Genomic DNA, 18,057 nt, shown 5'->3' with positions numbered 1-18,057 from the left:
CAGTCCTCGCCCTTTTGGACCTGATCCGGGCCAAAAAGGGCCCAAAATGGCCATTTTCAGCGATTTTGGGCCTGTTTTGGGGCCAAAGGGTCCCGGATCGGAGCCGAAGGGTCCTGGATCAGATTGGTGCCAGGTGGGTGAAGTGTCCCCCACCCAGCACCAACCCGGTCCTGGCCCTTTCGGCCCTGATCCAGGCCAAAACGGGCCCAAAATGGCCATTTTTGCCATTTTGCTGACCCAGCAATGGCCATTTTTGCCATTTGCCCACCCGGCACTGACCTGACCTGGGCCATTTTGGCCCTGACCTGGGCCTAAAAGGCCCAAAATGGCCATTTTAGTCCATTTTCTGCTGGGATTGGGGCCGAAACGGCCAGGATTGGGATGGTACCAGGGGAGGGAAGCCTCTCCTTCCTGGCATCGACCCAGTTCCAGCCATTTCAGCCCTGATCCAGGCTGAAACGGGCCAAAAATGGCCATTTTTGGCCGTTTTGGCCCCATTCCTGCTGGGATCTGTGCCGGAATGGCCAGGATCGGGTCACTGCCGGGTGGGGGAACCCTCCCCTGCCCGGAACTGACCTGGTCCTGGCCCAAACGGGGCCCAAATGGCCACTGGCCATTTGGGGCCCATTTTGGCCGGCGTCAAGACCAAAACCGCCAGGACTGAGTGAGTGCCTGGCAGGGGACCCCTGCCCAGCACTGACCCGATCTGGGCCATTTTAGGCCCGATCCAGGCCAAAACATGCCCAAAACGTCCATTTTGAGCCATTTGGGGCCTGTTTCAGCCTGGATTGGGGCCAAAAGGGCCCTGATCAGGCCACTGCCAAGTGCGGGAACACTCCCCCATCTGGCAGCAGCCAAATCCCAGCCATTTCAGCCCGATCACAGGGTGTGGCATATGCTAATGAGTTATGCTAATAAGATCCTGCAGCTTTTTCTACGAAATGACCCTTGATAATAATAACAACAATAACAACAACCGCAGCAGCAGCAGCAGCAACATTCGATTTATATACCACCCTTCAGAATGGCACCCACTCAGAGCAGTTTACAAAGTTTGCTATTATCCCCACAACAAAACACCCTGTGAGGTGGGTGGGACTGAGAGAGCTAGAAGCTGTGACTGACCCAAGGTCACCCCGCTGGCTTCAAGTGGAGGAGTAAGGAATAAAACCTGGTTCTCCAGATTAGAGTCCCGCGCTCTTAACCACTACGCCAAACTGGTTAAGCAGAAGGTTCTGAAGGGATAGGGGCTACACACTGTGAAGACCACTCACATGGCAACAAAGGCCGGGCAATCCTGTATCACCCCAGTCAAGGGGAAGAAGTTATTGGTTCAAAATCTAGCAAGTATGATAGAAAAACAGAAGTAATTAGGCCAAAGCTTCAAAGGCAAGGTGAGATGCCTACAGGCATAAAACATCTTTCCATTCTAGGCCCACTTAAATATCTGTATTACTGTGCTGATCCCATTCACATCAATGGGACTTGTGTAGAAATTTCTAGTGGACTGTGCCCACCTCTCAGTGTTCAAGCAGGAATGTAGTGGTTTCCTTGTATCATGTCACATGGGCTATCAAGTAGGGTTGCCAACCTACAGGTGTAGCCTGGAGATCTTCCAGGATCACAATTGATTTCCAGATGAAAGAGCTCAGTCCTCCTGGAGAAAATGGCTGCTTTGGAGGGTAGCTTCTATGGCATTGTACCTCATTGAGGTATCGCCCTTCCTCAAACCCTGCCCTCCCCAGGCTCCACCCCCAAATCTTCAAGAATTTCCCAGCCTTGAGTTGGCAATCCCTCACAGGTGGCACTTTATAACATTTTGGGAAAGAAGATCTATTATAACTATGGGGATGGGTCTGTATAACTTACAATTTGAATGCATGTGAGGAGCTACCCACTAGTCAGTGAAACAGTGGCTTCTGAGGGCTCTATATCTCCTCCTAGAGAGAAATCTATCAATTAGAGGAGCCCAAAGCCACCACTTCTCTTTCAGCAGAGGTTCCTTAGAGTTGCTACAAAGAGCTCTAACTATTTTGGGAACATTTATCTGTTCCTTAGCTTTTCTGCCTATTCCTTGAGTTCAGTTGTTCAAACCTGTTCAAAAGTTGTTCAAAACTGTTGTGTTACCACTTTTGCTCTTAGGAGACATCATTTTGGGGGGGACAGAAAGAAGATTCCAGGAAGAAAATCTATTTTGTACAGCAGTCATAACAACAACAACTACTACTACTACATTCGATTTATATACCGCCCTTCAGGACAACTTAATGCCCACTCAGAGCAGTTTACGAAGTGTTATTATCCTCATGACAATCACCCTGTGAGGTGGGTGAGGCTGAGAAAGCTCTGAGAGAGCTGTGACTGACTCAAGATCACCTATCTGGTTTCAAGCAGAGGAATGGGGAATCAAACTCAGGTCTCCAGATTAGAGTCCTGACAGTCTTAACCACTACACCAAATTGGCACCACACCAAAAAAAGAAGCAGACTTCTTTTTTGGAAGATTATGGCTACTGAAGGGCCATTTCCAGTTAACTGCTAGGAGTGTGCTATGTTTGTCTTCCTCCCGGAAGACAAGAAGGACTTCATTTGTCATCAGTGCAAGCTGATAGTGTTACTGGGAAAAAAGTGAAAAGCTTGGAGGAACTGATTGGTATCCTTCAAGAGGTCAAAGAAGGAGAGGATTTCATCAACAAAAGTCTTCAGGCCCAGAAAAGAGATGGGGAGAGTGGTGGACAATAGAGTGGACAATAAAACAGAACATTTTCCTAATGAACCTCCTCAGAGACGGATAGCATGAGGCAGAAAGCGCAGAGCAAGACAGCACTCAGTGCCAGCGGAGCTGAGAAATCGATTCCAGGCCCTTGCTGATGTGACAGAATCACTGGCAGATGTACAAGGACTTGAAAGAACAAGACACCACTGAGATACAAACAAATAACATTAGAAGAAAAAGGAAAGGCTTGGTGATTGGTGACTTTCTGGAGGACTGGGGATGTGCCACAAGATTGGAGAAGAGCGAATGTTATCCCAATCTTTAAGAAAGGGAAGAAGAATGACCTGGGAAACTACAGGCCAGTCAGTCTGACCTATGTTGCTGGGAAGATATTAGAACAGATTTTAAAGGGATCAATCTGTAAGCATCTGAAGGACCGCTCAGTGATCCGGGGAAGTCCGCATGGTTTCGTCCCTAACAGATCTTGCCAGACCGACTTCCGGTTCGGGGTAATGGAGAGACCGACGTGATTCGGAGCTCCGGATCATCCGAGGTGCTGTTTTTTGGGCTGGTGGGGCTTCCAGATCGCCCACAGCCCCCGGGTTTTAGTCAGAAATCCAAAGTTTTTTATTCAGTCTAACGTGGATAAAGAGGTGCCAACGCACATGGTCTGGGACACATACAAAGCCGTAATTAGAGATGTTTTGATGGACTTAAATGGCAGAGGAGGAAAAAAGAAGCGAAATTAAAAGAGATACAGGAAAAAATTATTCAAGTTGAACAGCAATTGAAAAAGAGACCAGGTAAAAAGAAATTGTTGTATGAAATAAAGTTACTGCAAGAACAGATTAGAGCCATGGAAAATAAAGAAGTGGAGTGGGAGTTGAAGAAAATGAAGCAAAGAACATTTGAAGGAGCTAATAAACCGGGGAGATATTTGGCGTGGCAATTAAAGAAAAAAAGAGAGAAAAGAGTAATAAGTAAGGTTACAGAAGAGGGAAAGGAATTATATGATCAAGGATTGATTGAGAGAGCATTCTACAAATATTATGCCAAGTTATATCAGAAAAAAACAGTGGATCATGAAAAGATAAGAGACTACTTTGACAGGATTGACTTACCAAAGGTACCGGAGAAGTTGAAAGAGAAGCTTAGTGCTGAGATATCAATAATGGAAGTGTTACTAGCAATACAAGCTACTACAGTCGGTAAAGCTCCGGGACCAGATGGAATTACTGCAAAATTTTACAAAGTGATGGCAGAGGACTTGAAACAACTGATGCAGAAAATGATGAATGGAATATTGGAAGGGGTTGAGATGCCAGATACATGGAATGAGGCTAATATTACATTGATACCGAAGGAGACATTAGACTTAAGTAATGTTAAGAATTATAGACCAATATCTCTAACTAATAATGACTATAAAATATTTGCAAAGATACTAGCGGAAAGACTTAAGACTTGGCTAGTGGAATTTATTGATGAGGATCAAGCCGGCTTTTTACCGGAAAGACAAATAAAAGATAACCCATGAGTGTTGTTGAATGCTATTGAGTATTATGATAAAAATCCAGGGAAGCAGGTTGGTTTCTTCTTTGTGGATGTGGAGAAAGCGTTTGACAATTTGAACTGGGATTTTATGTTTGCAACAATGGAGAAGATGCAGTTGGGAGAGAAATTTATACAAGCAATAAAGGCAATATATAAAAACCAATCTGCAAATATAATTGTTAACTCGGATGTAACCAAAAAGTTTGAAATAAGAAAAGGAACAAGACAAGGGTGTCCACTTTCCCCACTTCTGTTTGTAATGGTACTGGAGATTTTACTTAGGCAAATAAGAGAAGACAATTCAATAAGAGGATTGAGGACTAAAGGATTTGAATACAAAGTAAGAGCTTTTGCTGATGACATAATGGTGATAGTGGAAGATCCAATAGAGTGCATGCCAAAATTGATGAAGAAAATGAAGGATTTTGGAGACGTAGCGGGTTTTGTAATTAATAAGGTGAAGTCCAAAATATTGTGCAAAAATATGACTAAACAACAACAAATGGAGTTGATGGACAAGGTGGAATGTGAAGTAGTGAACAAGGTTAAGTATTTGGGAGTGGAAGTGACAGTGAAGAATATTGACTTATATAAGAATAACTATGACAAGTTATGGCAACAAATAGAGAAAGATATGATTAGATGGAATAAAATGAACTTGTCGTGGTTAGGTCGTATTGCAGTTATTAAGATGAATGTTCTTCCAAGATTGATGTTTCTACTACAGACAATACCTATTGTTAAAGACAGTAAACTATTTGAGAAGTGGCAGAGAATGATGTTAAACTTTGTTTGGGCTGGAAAGAAACCCAGAGTTAAAATGAAAGTACTTTATGATGCGAAAGAAAGAGGAGGACTACAATTACCAAATTTTAAATTATACCATGAAGCGATATGTCTGGACTGGATAAAGGAATGGATGACATTGAAGAATTTGAAGTTGTTAGCATTGGAAGGATATAATAAACTATTTGGATGGCATGCATATCTATGGTATGATACAGTAAAAGCAGACTCTATGTTTTTACATCATTATGTAAGAAGAAGCTTGTTTGCTGTATGGACTAAATACAAGAAATATATAGAAGAGACTATACCAATGTGGATTATCCCTGCGGAAGTAGTAAACCCAAGAACAGAATATGCAGGGGAAGACTGGTTGACATATAAAGAAATTCTTGAGATACAACAGAATAACTATATGCTTAAAGGTAATGAAGAATTGCCATTCCAATATGGATGGTTTCAATACATGCAGATAAAAGACCTATACGAGAAAGACAAAAGGAAAAATGGTTTTAGATTACAAAACTCTGAGATTGAGAATTGTTTGCTTCGGGGGGGGGGGAGAAAATAATTTCTAAGATATATAAGATATTATTGAAATGGTTTACAGAGGAGGAAGTGGTTAAAGTTCAGATGGTCAAATGGGCAATAAACTGTAATAAGGGAATTTCAATGGAAGCTTGGGAAAAGGTATGGAAAAATGTAATTAAGATTTCAGCATGTACCACTGTGTGTGAAAATGTATATAAAATGCTGTATAGATGGTATTTAACACCGAAGAAGTTGGCCAATGGTAATAGCCAGATGTCTGATAAATGTTAGAAATGTAAACAGCATGAAGGTTCATTCTATCATATGTGGTGGACTTGTGATAAGGCTAAGCAGTTCTGGGGGGATATAGTTAAAGTTATGTCAGATATTTTACAAAGGAATATAAATAAAACCCCGGAATTGCTGTTATTATGTATGAACCTAGAAGATTTTGATAAAATGGATAGAGTTATGGTGTTTTATATGATTACGGTGGCCAGAATGTGTTATGCACAGATGTGGAAGATTCAAGAGATACCATCTATGGAAGATTGGATTCTGAAAGTGTTGAACATGGCAGAAATGGACAAATTAACAAGGAAATTGAAAGAACAAGAAGAATTGGACTATACATTAAGCTGGGAAAAATTTAAGAAATATGTGGAGAAAAAGTGGGACATGAAGGGGAAACTGTCTTTGGAGAAGTAGGGGAGATAGAAACTTACTTAAGGTTAAAAAGGGGTATATTTTACTGTATTTTATTGGATTAGTATAGTATATTTACAGGGGAGTATAATTATGAATAATAAGGTTATAGGGAGTATAGGTGAAATATAGATAATATAGATAAGTGGTAAGTAAGGAATAGTATGTTACATATATATATGTAGGGTTTTTTTCTTTTAGTTAGTATATGTACCTATTATTACTTATGTAATTTTTATATTTTTAATTAAGATAAGCAATATAGTTAGTGTAGATTGTTAAGATAATTAAAGAGATTTGATAGGTATAATATAGATATATATTACATTATTATATTATTATTATAGACTTTAAGAATTTATATGATATACTTTTTAGATTAAGTTGGGTATGGAAAACTGCTGGGAGTCACCAGAAAAGGGGGGGGGGGAGGATGGAGAAAATGTAATGGGGTGAATAATGATAATGACTTCTATGTGTATGTTTGTAAACCCATCCAATAAAATTTTTTTAAAAAAAGAGATCTTGCCAGACCAACCTGGTTTCCTTCTTTGTTCGAGTGACCAGCTTACTGGATGGGGGGAACTCTGTTGACATGATTTATCTGGATTTCAGTAAAGCTTTTGATAAGGTCCCCCATGACATTCTGATGGGCAAACTGGAAGACTGTGGACTCGACTATAGGACAGTTTGGTGGATAGGGAACTGGTTAGAGGACCGCACCCAAAGAGTGGTGGTCAATGGTGTTTCATTAGACTGGAGAGAGGTGTCCAGTGGGGTGCCACAGGGCTCGGTTTTGGGCCCAGTACTTTTCAATATTTTTATCAATGATCTGGATGAAGGAGTGGAAGGGCTGCTCATTAAATTTTCGGATGATACCAAATTGGGAGGAGTGGTAAACACCCAAGAAGATAGAGATAAAATTCAACAAGACCTGAATACTCTGGAGAAGTGGGCAGCTGTGAATAGGATGCAATTCAACAAAGACAAGTGCACAGTATTACATATGGGCCACAAACATGGGAAGCACAAATACTGGATGGGGAATACACTTCTGGGCAGTAGTATATGTGAAAGAGATCTTGGGATAAGAGTGGACTGTAAACTAAATATGAGCAGTCAGTGTGATGCGGTGGCAAAAAAGGCTAATTCAATCCTGGGTTGTAGCAAAGGGGCCATAGCGTTGAAATCGCAGAAGGTCATAGCCCCTCTCTATACTGTAATTTAAGCAATCGGCTTAAATTACATGCACAACGGTACCAGCTGGATATTAGGAAAAACTTTTTCACGGTCAGAGTAGTTCAAAAGTGGAATCAGCTGCCTAGGTAGGTGGTGAGCTCCCCCTCACTGGCAGTTTTCAAGAAGAGGCTGGATGAATACTTGTTAGAGATCCTTTAGGTTGATCCTGCACTGGGCAGGGGGTTGGACTAGATGGTCTGTATGGCCCCTTCCAACTCTATGATTCTGCGGAGGAGTATCATGTGTCCAGGCCTGACCCCATGGCCCAGGAGGTGTGTAGAAGAGCAAGGATATCACAGACCAGGTGGTCAAGTTAGTCAAACCAACAGACCATTACCCATTTGTGATGGTCCACGTGGGAACAAATAACACAGCCATGAACACCACTGAACACATTAGGGATGATTATGAAATCCTCAGGTGGCAACTGAAAGAAAGGGGGACAAATGTAGTATTCTCTTCAATCCTGCCTGTCAAAGGAAGAGGAATGCAATAGGAACAGGGATGCTTTAGGCTCATCCTGCACTGGGCAGGGAGTTGGACTAGAAGGTCTGTATGGCCCCTTCCAACTCTGAGATTCTGTGAACCAAAGATTATGGAGAACCACTGGCTGCGTTCATGGTGCCGGCAGGAGCTATTTGCATTCTGGGACTCTGGACTACATTTTCTTGAAGATGGTTTGCTTGCGCACAATGGGCTCCACCTGTCAAGGACAGGGAACAATGTGTTTGGAAGGGATCTGGGCTGATTCCTGACATGGCAGGGGAATGGAGACAACTGGCACAGGAATTTCAGAGGAGAGCAAAATGCATCTAAAGAAGAGTATCTAGGGGTAGCTAGGCATTGTAGGGCAGCCGTCAGAGAAGCCAAAGCTCAGAATCAGCTGAGACTGGCCAGGGGGGCTCACCACAACTAAAAGACATTCTTCATATAGTTGAGGAGCAAACAGAAGGTGAAGGGGGCAATACCCTCATACCTGGATAAAAATAGAGAAACTCTGACAGAGGACAGAGAGAAGTCAGAAAGGCTTAATGCCTACTTTGCCTCAGTTTTCTCCGTGAAGGAGAGAAAAGGCCTATCTAGAGATGGCAGTAGACAATATATGGCTTTGAGGTTGCTGGTTGACTTGGACAGAGAAGTTGTGGAGAAGCACCTTGCTGCACTGGATGGGTACAAATCCCCTGGGCCAGATGGGGTGCATCCAGAAGTGCTTAAAAAACTTAAAGTGCTTATACACCTTTTGTTGATCATCTTCCAGGCCTCTTAGAGGACAGGTTATGCGCTGGAAGACTGGAGGAGGGCAAATGTCATCCCAATCTTCAAGAAAGGGAAAAAGGACAATCCAGAGAACTACAGACCAGTCAGCCTGACCTCTGTCCCAGGGAAGATGCTTGTGTAGATATTAAAAGTGTCAGTCTGCAAGCATCTGATGGACAACATGGTGGTAATAATAATAATAATTGATTTATATCCCGCCCTTCAGGACAACTTAACACCCATTCAGAGTGGTTTACAAAGTGTATTGTTATTATCCCCACAACAATCACCCTGAGAGGTGGGTGGGGCTGAGAGAGCTGTGATTGAGCCAAGGTCACCCAGCTGGCTTCAAGTGGAGGAGTGGGGAATCAAACCCAGCTCTCCAGGTTAGAGTCCTGCCGCTCTTAACCACTACAACAAGCTGGAAAGTTAGCATGGATTTGTCCCCAACAGGTCCTGTCAGATCAACATCTCCTTCTATGATCGAGCGACAGGGTTACAGGAATGCTGCCAATGTAGTTTATCTGGATTTCAGTAAAGCTTTTGACAAGGTTGTTCATGATGTTCTGATGAGTAAACTGGAGCACTGTGGACTGGACTCTAGGATGGTTAGATGGACAGGGAACCAGCTGGATAACCACACCCAAAGAGTAATTGTCAATGGCATCACATCTGATTGGAGGGAGGTATCAGGGCTATCCATAGCACTGCCATATTGTTTTCTGCTAACTGTTGTAGTTTTCCAGTGTTGTCTGTTTGCAGGTTCACAGCCAAGCAGCTGCGTTCCCAGGACGGCCTTATCTATACCGGCTTGCCACAGGCCTTGGAGGAGTCTCCCTTTCACATTCCCAGACCTCTGCTGTTTCTAGACTATGGGGGGGGGGAGCATTAGAAAGGAGTGTTTGATATATTGCAATTTGTAACCAGCACATCATTCTCAACAAAGCCTAGTGTTCAGCCAACCGCTGAACACTATGTGTTAGCTGAACACTATGTGAACACTATGTGTTCAATGTAATCTTTCAATAAAGAACCTTTGATTCAAGAGGCCTTGGACTTCTAGCCATAGGGGTTGGGAGATGAGTTCAGAGTAACTTGAATTCCATAAACTGACCAAAGGTGTCCAGTGGAGTGCCATTGGGATCAGTTCTGGGCCCAGTGCTTTTCAGTATTTTTATAAATGATCTAGATGAGGGTGTAAAGAGATTATTCATTAAATTGCAGATATCACCGAACTGGGAGGACTAGCAAACACTCTTAAAGACAGGGAAAGAATTCAATGAGATCTGAACACACTGAAAAAGTGGGCATATTTGAATAAGATGCAATTTAACATGGGTAAGTGCCAGGTTCTCCACCTGGATAACAAAAATCAAAGTATGAATACTGGATGAGAGATACACTTTTGGGTAGCAGGTGTGTGAACAAGATCTTGGGATATTGGTGGATGGGAAGCTAAATATGAGCAATCAGTGTGATGCAGCAGCAAAAAAGGCAAATGCAATCTTGGGTATATCGACAAAGGCATAAAATCCAAATCACAGGGTGTCATTGTCCCATTATACACCGCATTGGACAGGCTCCACCTGGAATACTGTGTACAGTTCTGGAGGTCTCACTTTAAAAAGAATGTAGGCAAATTGGAACAAGTGCAGAGAAGAGCAACCAGAATGATCAGTAGCCTGGAGACCAAGCCATACAAGGAAAGACTGAGGGACCTGGGAATGCTCAGTTTGGAGGAGGTTGAGGGGAGACATGATTGCTCTCTTCAAGTATTTAAAAGGATGTTATTTATGTTGGAAATAGTAATGTCTGGTGTACAGCAGCAGCAAGAAGGAAGAAGAGCCTACCATGCAGGGGCAGCAAGGGTCACTTAGTTAGGACAGTGAGAGCAGCACCTCTCTTGTTTCCTGGGGGTCATTTCCTTGTCTTGTCTCCTATTGGGCTAAAACAGGGCAATATCCTGCTTCTTCTCTCTCCTGCCACACTTCTTCTCTCTCTCTGCAAGATGTAGTCAGATAGCAAGGAATCTCTCTCTCCTCTTTACTCTCAAGTATGTAATTTCCTCAAATAAAACTTTTTGCCTCTTTAATCAGCACAGCGTAATTCCGCTGCATTATTTGCACTCATCCATCAAGGAGCTGTTCCTGTTGGCAAAAGAGGGTAGGACTCACAATAATGGGTTTAAATTACAGGAGGGAAGGTTCCAGCTGGATATTAGGAAAAACTTCTTCACATTAAGAGTAATGCAGCAGTGGAATTGGCTGCCTCGGGATGTGGTGGGTTCCCCCTCATTGGCAGTCTTCAAGGAGCAGATGGACAAATACTTGTCGGGGATGCTTTAGGCTGTTCCTGCATGTGGGCAGGGGGTTGGACTAGATGGTCTGTGAGATCCCTTCAAACTCTATGATTCTATGATACGACCCTAAGCCTTAGAAGTAGGTCAGGATGTAATTTTTTAAAAAACATTATTTGCTAGCCTCCGAAAGGCTGCAAGCAGAACTTCGTATCTACATGGAGGCTCTTTCACTATCTCTTCTTAGCGCAGCCCCTCTTTCCCAGGAAAGCCACTAAAGGAAGGGACCCTTCAGAACAGTGCATGATGAGACTGGGGAGTTGGGGGAGAGAGAGACTAGCAACTCATCCTGCATTCAGCAACACTTTTTACTATAGGGCTATTTGGATCCTGGCTATTTTTAATATAGTACTTTCACTGTACATGGTACTTGAAAGAGAGCACATAAATTCATCTGTAAATAAGCACCCATAGCGACAATTCACATTATAGGGGCATGGGAGTATTATAGGAGTTCCACAATTCAGGTTAACTATGTGACTACAGCAGCAAGGGGATGCAGTTTTCTTGAAATCAAGAATTCTAAAGACAAATATTTTCAGAACATTTTTCTAAAAAGAAAAAAAAAAGTTAGTATTTCATACATATCTGAACTAAATGCAATTCATACATTGTTGAAGGCCTACTTATATAGGTCAAGGTTGGTGAAGCTCATTGCTCTGCATATTTACGAAGAATGGCCTAAATTCAAGGTTTTTCTACTTTTTAAAATCTACAGCATGGGAAAAAACATCTATAAAGTCAGATTAACGTCTGCTAATGCAATGAAGAAAAATGAAAACCTTCCTCCTACTATTAAAAAAAATACACACACAAACTAGTGTTGCCTCTGTTTCTTTTCTGATAAGAGTCTTAAATACCAAACAGTTAAATGCATAATAACATTTACTGGCAGCAAGACAGCCTGCTTAGCTGATACATAAAGCAGGTAAAAGAAGGAAAAGTTAATTTCTTGGCTGAATGATTCCATCGGTAGCTATAGGGCAAACTAGAAAGTCTTTTAGTAAAGTAGCAGTTGATTCTTCTATCAATCTGCAGCACACATACTCTTCCAAGGAATGCATTAAATATGAAAATCATATCCTGTTATCATCTGTTTCCAGCTTTCCGCCAGTAAGCTTTCCTTAATGAATGCTCTAGCCTAAGGGACAAGCATGCTGTTGGCTTTTCTGAATAATGGAGAGAGATGCTCCCCATTCTGGCTTATTACAATATCGACTAGCTGAGGGGGTTTCACACATAGTCACAAGTGACTACTCTTGCCAGCATGCTCCAAGTTATTACAAGATGTTTTTAGACATTTCATCTAAAAGAGCTTTCCTGCTTTTAGGGAAGAAAAATAGCTCTGGTCTTGAACTGTATCATTTATATGGAGATAGGAGGAGGGATTAGAAGCCTGCATTACTGCAGATATATAGCAGAATATATTTAAGTATTCCTTGTCAGCCTTTGTCTGTGGTTTAGATATGCAATCTTTTTCGGGATGTGTGTCTGTCTTCTGGCAGGGTGGTGGAGATCAAAAAGTACAAAATTACAAATGCCACATGTTCATGCTTTAAGTTTAGAGGTTGTGCCACACTTTTTCTGAGTTTAAAACAAGACTGCAAGACAAACAGAAAGCAAACTGCAGAGGGGATTTTTCTTACGGTTTTCTAATTACATGGTGAATAATTACACTATTACTTTTTCAGCAATGTTGCCGAGTTTAAACTGAATGAAGGCAAACACATTTAACAAGAGTTTTGCAAGGAAGTTTTAAACAAAAATGAATAAAATAAAAATCCTTAAAAACTCCTCATTAATAAAGATTCTGGGTACAGTCCAGCTAGAGTGAAGCACTTTTAAGAGCCATTGATGTCAATGGCAGAGACTTAATTTCCCCCTCAAGATCAACGGGACTTAAATGTTTAAATCTAGCGGGATGTACCTTACTTGCTTCAAAAAATTTTTTCACTTACCAGCTGCTTAACATTATCTTTCCCGTCATCTTTTAATAAACTATTTTTCTGAAGTGCCAGCCTGCTTTTAATTTGTCTTTCATATTCTGCCTAACAGAAAGAAAGAGAGATATTTAATAAACCAATTCTGTTTACGGAGGCTGTGATCCAGCCAAAGGTAAGCATATATATATCCCATGCATGCCAACGGGGGTGAAGCAAAATTATTAAACCCTCCCACTGAGATCAGTGGAATTTCAGAATCCCTCAATTCACACACTCGCAGAGTAATATAAAAATTATAAATACATGGCACAGTATATAGTAACAGAAATATTTAACAAGTTGATTTACAACACACACACACACACAGAACAGCGAGGAAGTTTCAACCTTCATATGCAGGTATCATAACAGCTCAAAACAAACATCTCTCATGTAAAACCCGTAACATTTGCTTTTTCAGTGGAACACACTTTTCCCCTTCATGAATGAACAACCATCTGCCAGTTGATCCATATGCATTTGCTTATTTTGATATTTCAACCCCACTTTTCTTCACAATGAAAACTCAAACCAGCTTCCAGCATTGTTCTCCTCTGCTCTGTTTGTTCTCCTCTGCGCAGCAACCACCCTGTTAGGTAGGTAAGGCAGAAAGGGACTGGCCCAGGGTAACCCAGTAAATTTTTCTGGCAGAATGGAGATCTGAAGCTGGGTCTCCCAGATCCTAGCCCAACACCCAAGGCACTAGACCACACGGGCTCTTTGCTGCTTTGGATGTAATGATCTTACTATATTAGATGATTACATTCTACCTAAGGAAAACGTTTTAGATCACCTTCAGAGTATATTAACTATACACAAATTCTGACCACAAGACCATTTCATTAAAGTTTTCAGCTTCAGATGAAATAAATGCAACTAGCTAACCTTGAAAACTTTCTTCAAGTGAAGCGCTAGAGACAGGTTCTTACAAAAGACTAAACTCTGAACTCAGTATCAAACTGAATTCCAGCAAAATGTAAGTGCTGATGGGTCAGAAACCAACAAAGAAAGACAGTGTAGCTACATCCACAGTAAGACAGCCCACCAGTCAAACAAAAACACATCAAGGGAAAATAAAGAGCACAGCAGGGCAGACATCCACTAGGGCCATTACAGAATGCTTCAACAGCCGCTAAAATTAAAAATCAGATACTGCACAGAGAAAAGACATCACAAGGAATTTTAATGACATACCAAGAGCTATTTTACCCAAGCTCTTATTTTAGGTCCAGTTTAACTGGTCACAGAACCAAGGTATCCAATACTTAGCAGGTGGAAATGCAATAGGATATCCAGACTGTTCTAGGCCATTCGCAATCTGAACCCTCCGTCATTCCCAGAGCTGAAAAGGCACCTTGGCTTGGCATAAGATGTGGATGATGGCATTTGCTACACAGAAGCCAACCAATTATTCTATTAAAAATATTAGAACTGAATGATATGACAAGTCCCAATATAGTCCCAACATAGTTTCATCAATGTTATTGTTGGTATTTACTAAAGTACAGAATATAATACCTTCAGCTTTTGAAGAGACTCGGAACTTGAAGCAAACTTTCTAATATGAGCTTCAATACAATCAAATTCCTTCAACAAATCTTGGTTTCGAAGCAGAGATTTTTTCTGACGCTCACATATTTCTTTCAAGTATTTTTTAAGCTTCATGTGTTTCAACTTAGATCTACAAAAAGAAAAAAAATAAAAGCTATAAATGTAAAAAGCTACATGGCACTGAACTCTTTTTGTCATTTTATTTTCAAAAGATATTTTACTGCCCACAGTTTTTTACAGACATGCTATCCAAAGCAAAGAAAAATCTGTGGAGGAACAATTCCAATACAGTGTTTCATTTTAACCCTTTTCAGTTTAAAAACAGAAATACAAGGTTTTCCTCAACAGCATGCTCAAAGTAAGTTTTCTGAATAAAATAAGGGCCAAGTCTACGCCAAGTGCAAGCTTGAAGGTCTCCCACTGCAACCTCAAATCTAACACCTAATTTCCCCATCGGCCACCTGTATGCACAGTCAGAGGCAGCAAAATAGGTCATTATTACAAAGAGGTCGACACATGCCACGCGTATCCCCTCCTCAAACATTGTTTCATTCAAATTACTCATATTCCATAGTATATTTTATATGATACGCAAAGGGAAATGCATGTGCACCAGTTGGATTTGGCCCTAAGAATTTTAATTGTACACTGTAAATAAAAAGGTAATTGAGTAACAATGTTTATTGGATTATCATGAAGGCCCACCCACCCCAAAAAGATAGTAAGAGAAAACCATCCCTCCAATTGTTCATAGGTTTGAATAGGAACCTGGACGCCTTTTTTTAGAAAACCACAGGCATGATCCAACCAAAGTTAAGCACTTTTAAGTTAAATCTTCTCAATGAAATCAGTGGAAACTAAAAAATTGTTAATTTTTGGCTGGGTTATTCCTTTTTATTTTCAAATATTTCACATTTTTAAAGGGGGATTGCCAATTTTAATTCTGTATTTGGTTTGGCAATACAACTGTGACAATGCTCATACTGGCAAGCCATCCATACTTTCTGAAAAGATTCTACTTCATCCATTTAAATACAGAGCAAAATTTGAGTCCAGTAGCACCTTAAAGCCCAACAAGATTTCCAGGATATAAGCTTTCAAGAGTCAAGGTCCCTTCACCTAGCAACATTTCCTATTGATTAAAATAAAGTATTTTTAAAACTTTCACTTTATGCTAGGTTTTTGTGTAGATTTCATATACATTTATAATTTTATTTTTAAAACAGGAGGTGGGGAGAGAGGTATCTGTCACTTTAGGATGCATGTTAATATTGTACGTACACAGGGTTGGAGACTCTTAAAAGCAAGGAAACGTAACATTGTGCTAATGGTACTAAGGTAAGTTCTATCATTTCCTCCGACTCTTAATACCCACTCAAAGAAGTCCCCATTTCCCACCAACATATATAAAATGTTCAGGTATTTCTTAGGGCACAGGAGGAAGCCTCCCCCCCCCAATTTCCTCACCCCACTCAAAAAATAGATATTTAGAGGAGAAATAAAGTGTTTACAATATTGACCTTTCTAAATGCAAACTCACAAATAGCACAAGAGACCCCTGATGTGCCTGGCCCATACAAAAAATAAGCTAACAATCACAGACAAGCAGATTTTTCAATATACACTGATGTCCAAGGTGTTGTGGTGTCATTTTAAAAAATAATCATAATAGCTGAAGGCAGAACTGACCACTGCATAACTCAATAGAAACACATAGATACAACAGGAGAAAAAAACAAGGAAAACAAGCCAATATATATATATTGTGTCCACCACTTCCTCCTGTCGGCTGTCATGCCAGGGAAGGCAGGACAGTGCATCAGCCAGAAAATTTGACTTCCCAGGGAAACGTTTGAGTACAAAGTTGAATCGTGGAAAAAAACTCTGCCCATTGCAACTGCTTGGCTCCTAGCCTGCAGGGCTCTCGCAACACTTCCAGATTTCTATGATCAGTCCACACCTCAAAGGGCACCTTGGCTTCCCTCCAGCCAGTGTTTCCACGTACTTAGGGCCAGTTTGACTGCTGCTGCCTCCTTATCCCAAATGGCCCATTCCTTTCGGCCTCAGAAAATTTCTTAAACACATAGGCACAGGGGTGCATTTTCCTATCTTCCCCTTCCTGTAGGAGGACCCCTCCCCCATGGCGACATCACTCGCATCCACATGGATCACAAACGGGCTACTCTCAACAGGATGGCACAACACTGGTTCAGAGGTGAACTGAGCTTTTAACTCCTCAAAGGCGGCTTGGCATTCTTTAGACCAGGCCAGTTTGGTGCTCGGCTTTGTCCTCCCGGCGTTCCTCCCTTTGGTTTTCAGTAAGTCTGTAAGGAGTAAGGCAGTCTGAGCAAAGTTCTTAATGAAGGGATGGTAGAAATTAGAGAACCCCAGTTTGGGGGGCTTCCCATCAGAGTACAGCATCGGAGGTCCAGCTCAGTGAGTATCTTTCCCTGAGCTGCTACTCCAGCAAGTCTCTGATCAAGGGGATAGGGTAGGTGTTCGACATCGAGACCACATTGATTCCTCTATAGTCCATGCACAATCGCAGGCCCCCATCTTTCTTCTTCCGGAACAACAGTGGAGCAGCATGGGGGGAGTTAGCTGGCCAAATGAAACCTCGCACCAGGTTTTTATCAACGAACTTACGTAACTCCATTCTTTCTCCCGGGCTCATCGAGTGAATTTTCCCCTTCGGCAACTTAGTCCCTGGGATCAACTGGATCGCGCAATCCGTAGCTCATTGAGGGGGTAGTTCATCTGCCTTCTCCTCTTCAAACACCTGACTTAGGTCCTGGTACTCTGGGAGAATGCTTTCCCTCTCTTCTATAGTTAAACACACAGTCTCTGGGAGGGGGGAGGGTCTTGCCCTCCCTTGGTGTCCCATACATGTTTTTGGCAAGCTTCAGAAGGGAAGCACAGCTCACCGGCCTTCCACCTCACATACTGACGGGAAATGGTGGAGATCTGCTGTGAAGGGCACCAGCTGACGAGTTGCAGAAGTTCTGGTGCCGCAGAGGGTGAGACCAAAGGGAGCATTGTTTTTCATAGTGGTCACCTTGTTAAACCCCGGAGAGGGACGAATATTCGGGCAAGGGCCTTGATTGACTCGGGGTGCAGCAGAGACTTGATCACCCCTGGGCTAGTGACGGTGTTGGGTCTGGAGGTAGCAAAACTACCTGAACATCTTGTATTTGAACAGATGGATGGGACAGTCATGAAGGGGACCTCCCCTAGTTATGTAACCTACCCCAGTGGGAATGGGGGGGCATTGGGAGGAAAGGACTTTTGTGGTCAACCCAGACACCAAGTTCCCTCTGGTGTTGGGTTCCCAGACTCTCACTCCCACCGGCACTGATATCACAGCTCCGCACAGACAGTAGC

The 18,057-nt window shown here is 41.9% G+C and overlaps 1 protein-coding gene across 2 annotated transcripts in view; it reads right to left on the bottom strand.

Annotated features, from left to right (window-relative positions):
* Positions 1 to 18,057, bottom strand: part of KIZ (kizuna centrosomal protein) — a 142,895-nt gene that overhangs the window by 105,221 nt on the left and 19,617 nt on the right. For both annotated transcript variants that reach the window (XM_054984293.1, XM_054984294.1), the window contains exons 4-5: positions 14,644 to 14,806; positions 13,102 to 13,191 (exon numbers count right to left, since the gene is read on the bottom strand). In XM_054984293.1, the coding sequence (XP_054840268.1) occupies positions 13,102 to 13,191; positions 14,644 to 14,806 (253 nt within the window). The remainder of the gene's footprint in view (positions 1 to 13,101; positions 13,192 to 14,643; positions 14,807 to 18,057) is intronic.

The sequence above is a fragment of the Eublepharis macularius genome, chromosome 7 (genome assembly GCF_028583425.1).
Source record: "Eublepharis macularius isolate TG4126 chromosome 7, MPM_Emac_v1.0, whole genome shotgun sequence".
Taxonomy (NCBI): Eukaryota; Metazoa; Chordata; class Lepidosauria; order Squamata; family Eublepharidae; genus Eublepharis; species Eublepharis macularius.
Note: the sequence above shows the minus strand (reverse complement) of the source record. Positions and strands in the feature narration are given on the sequence as shown.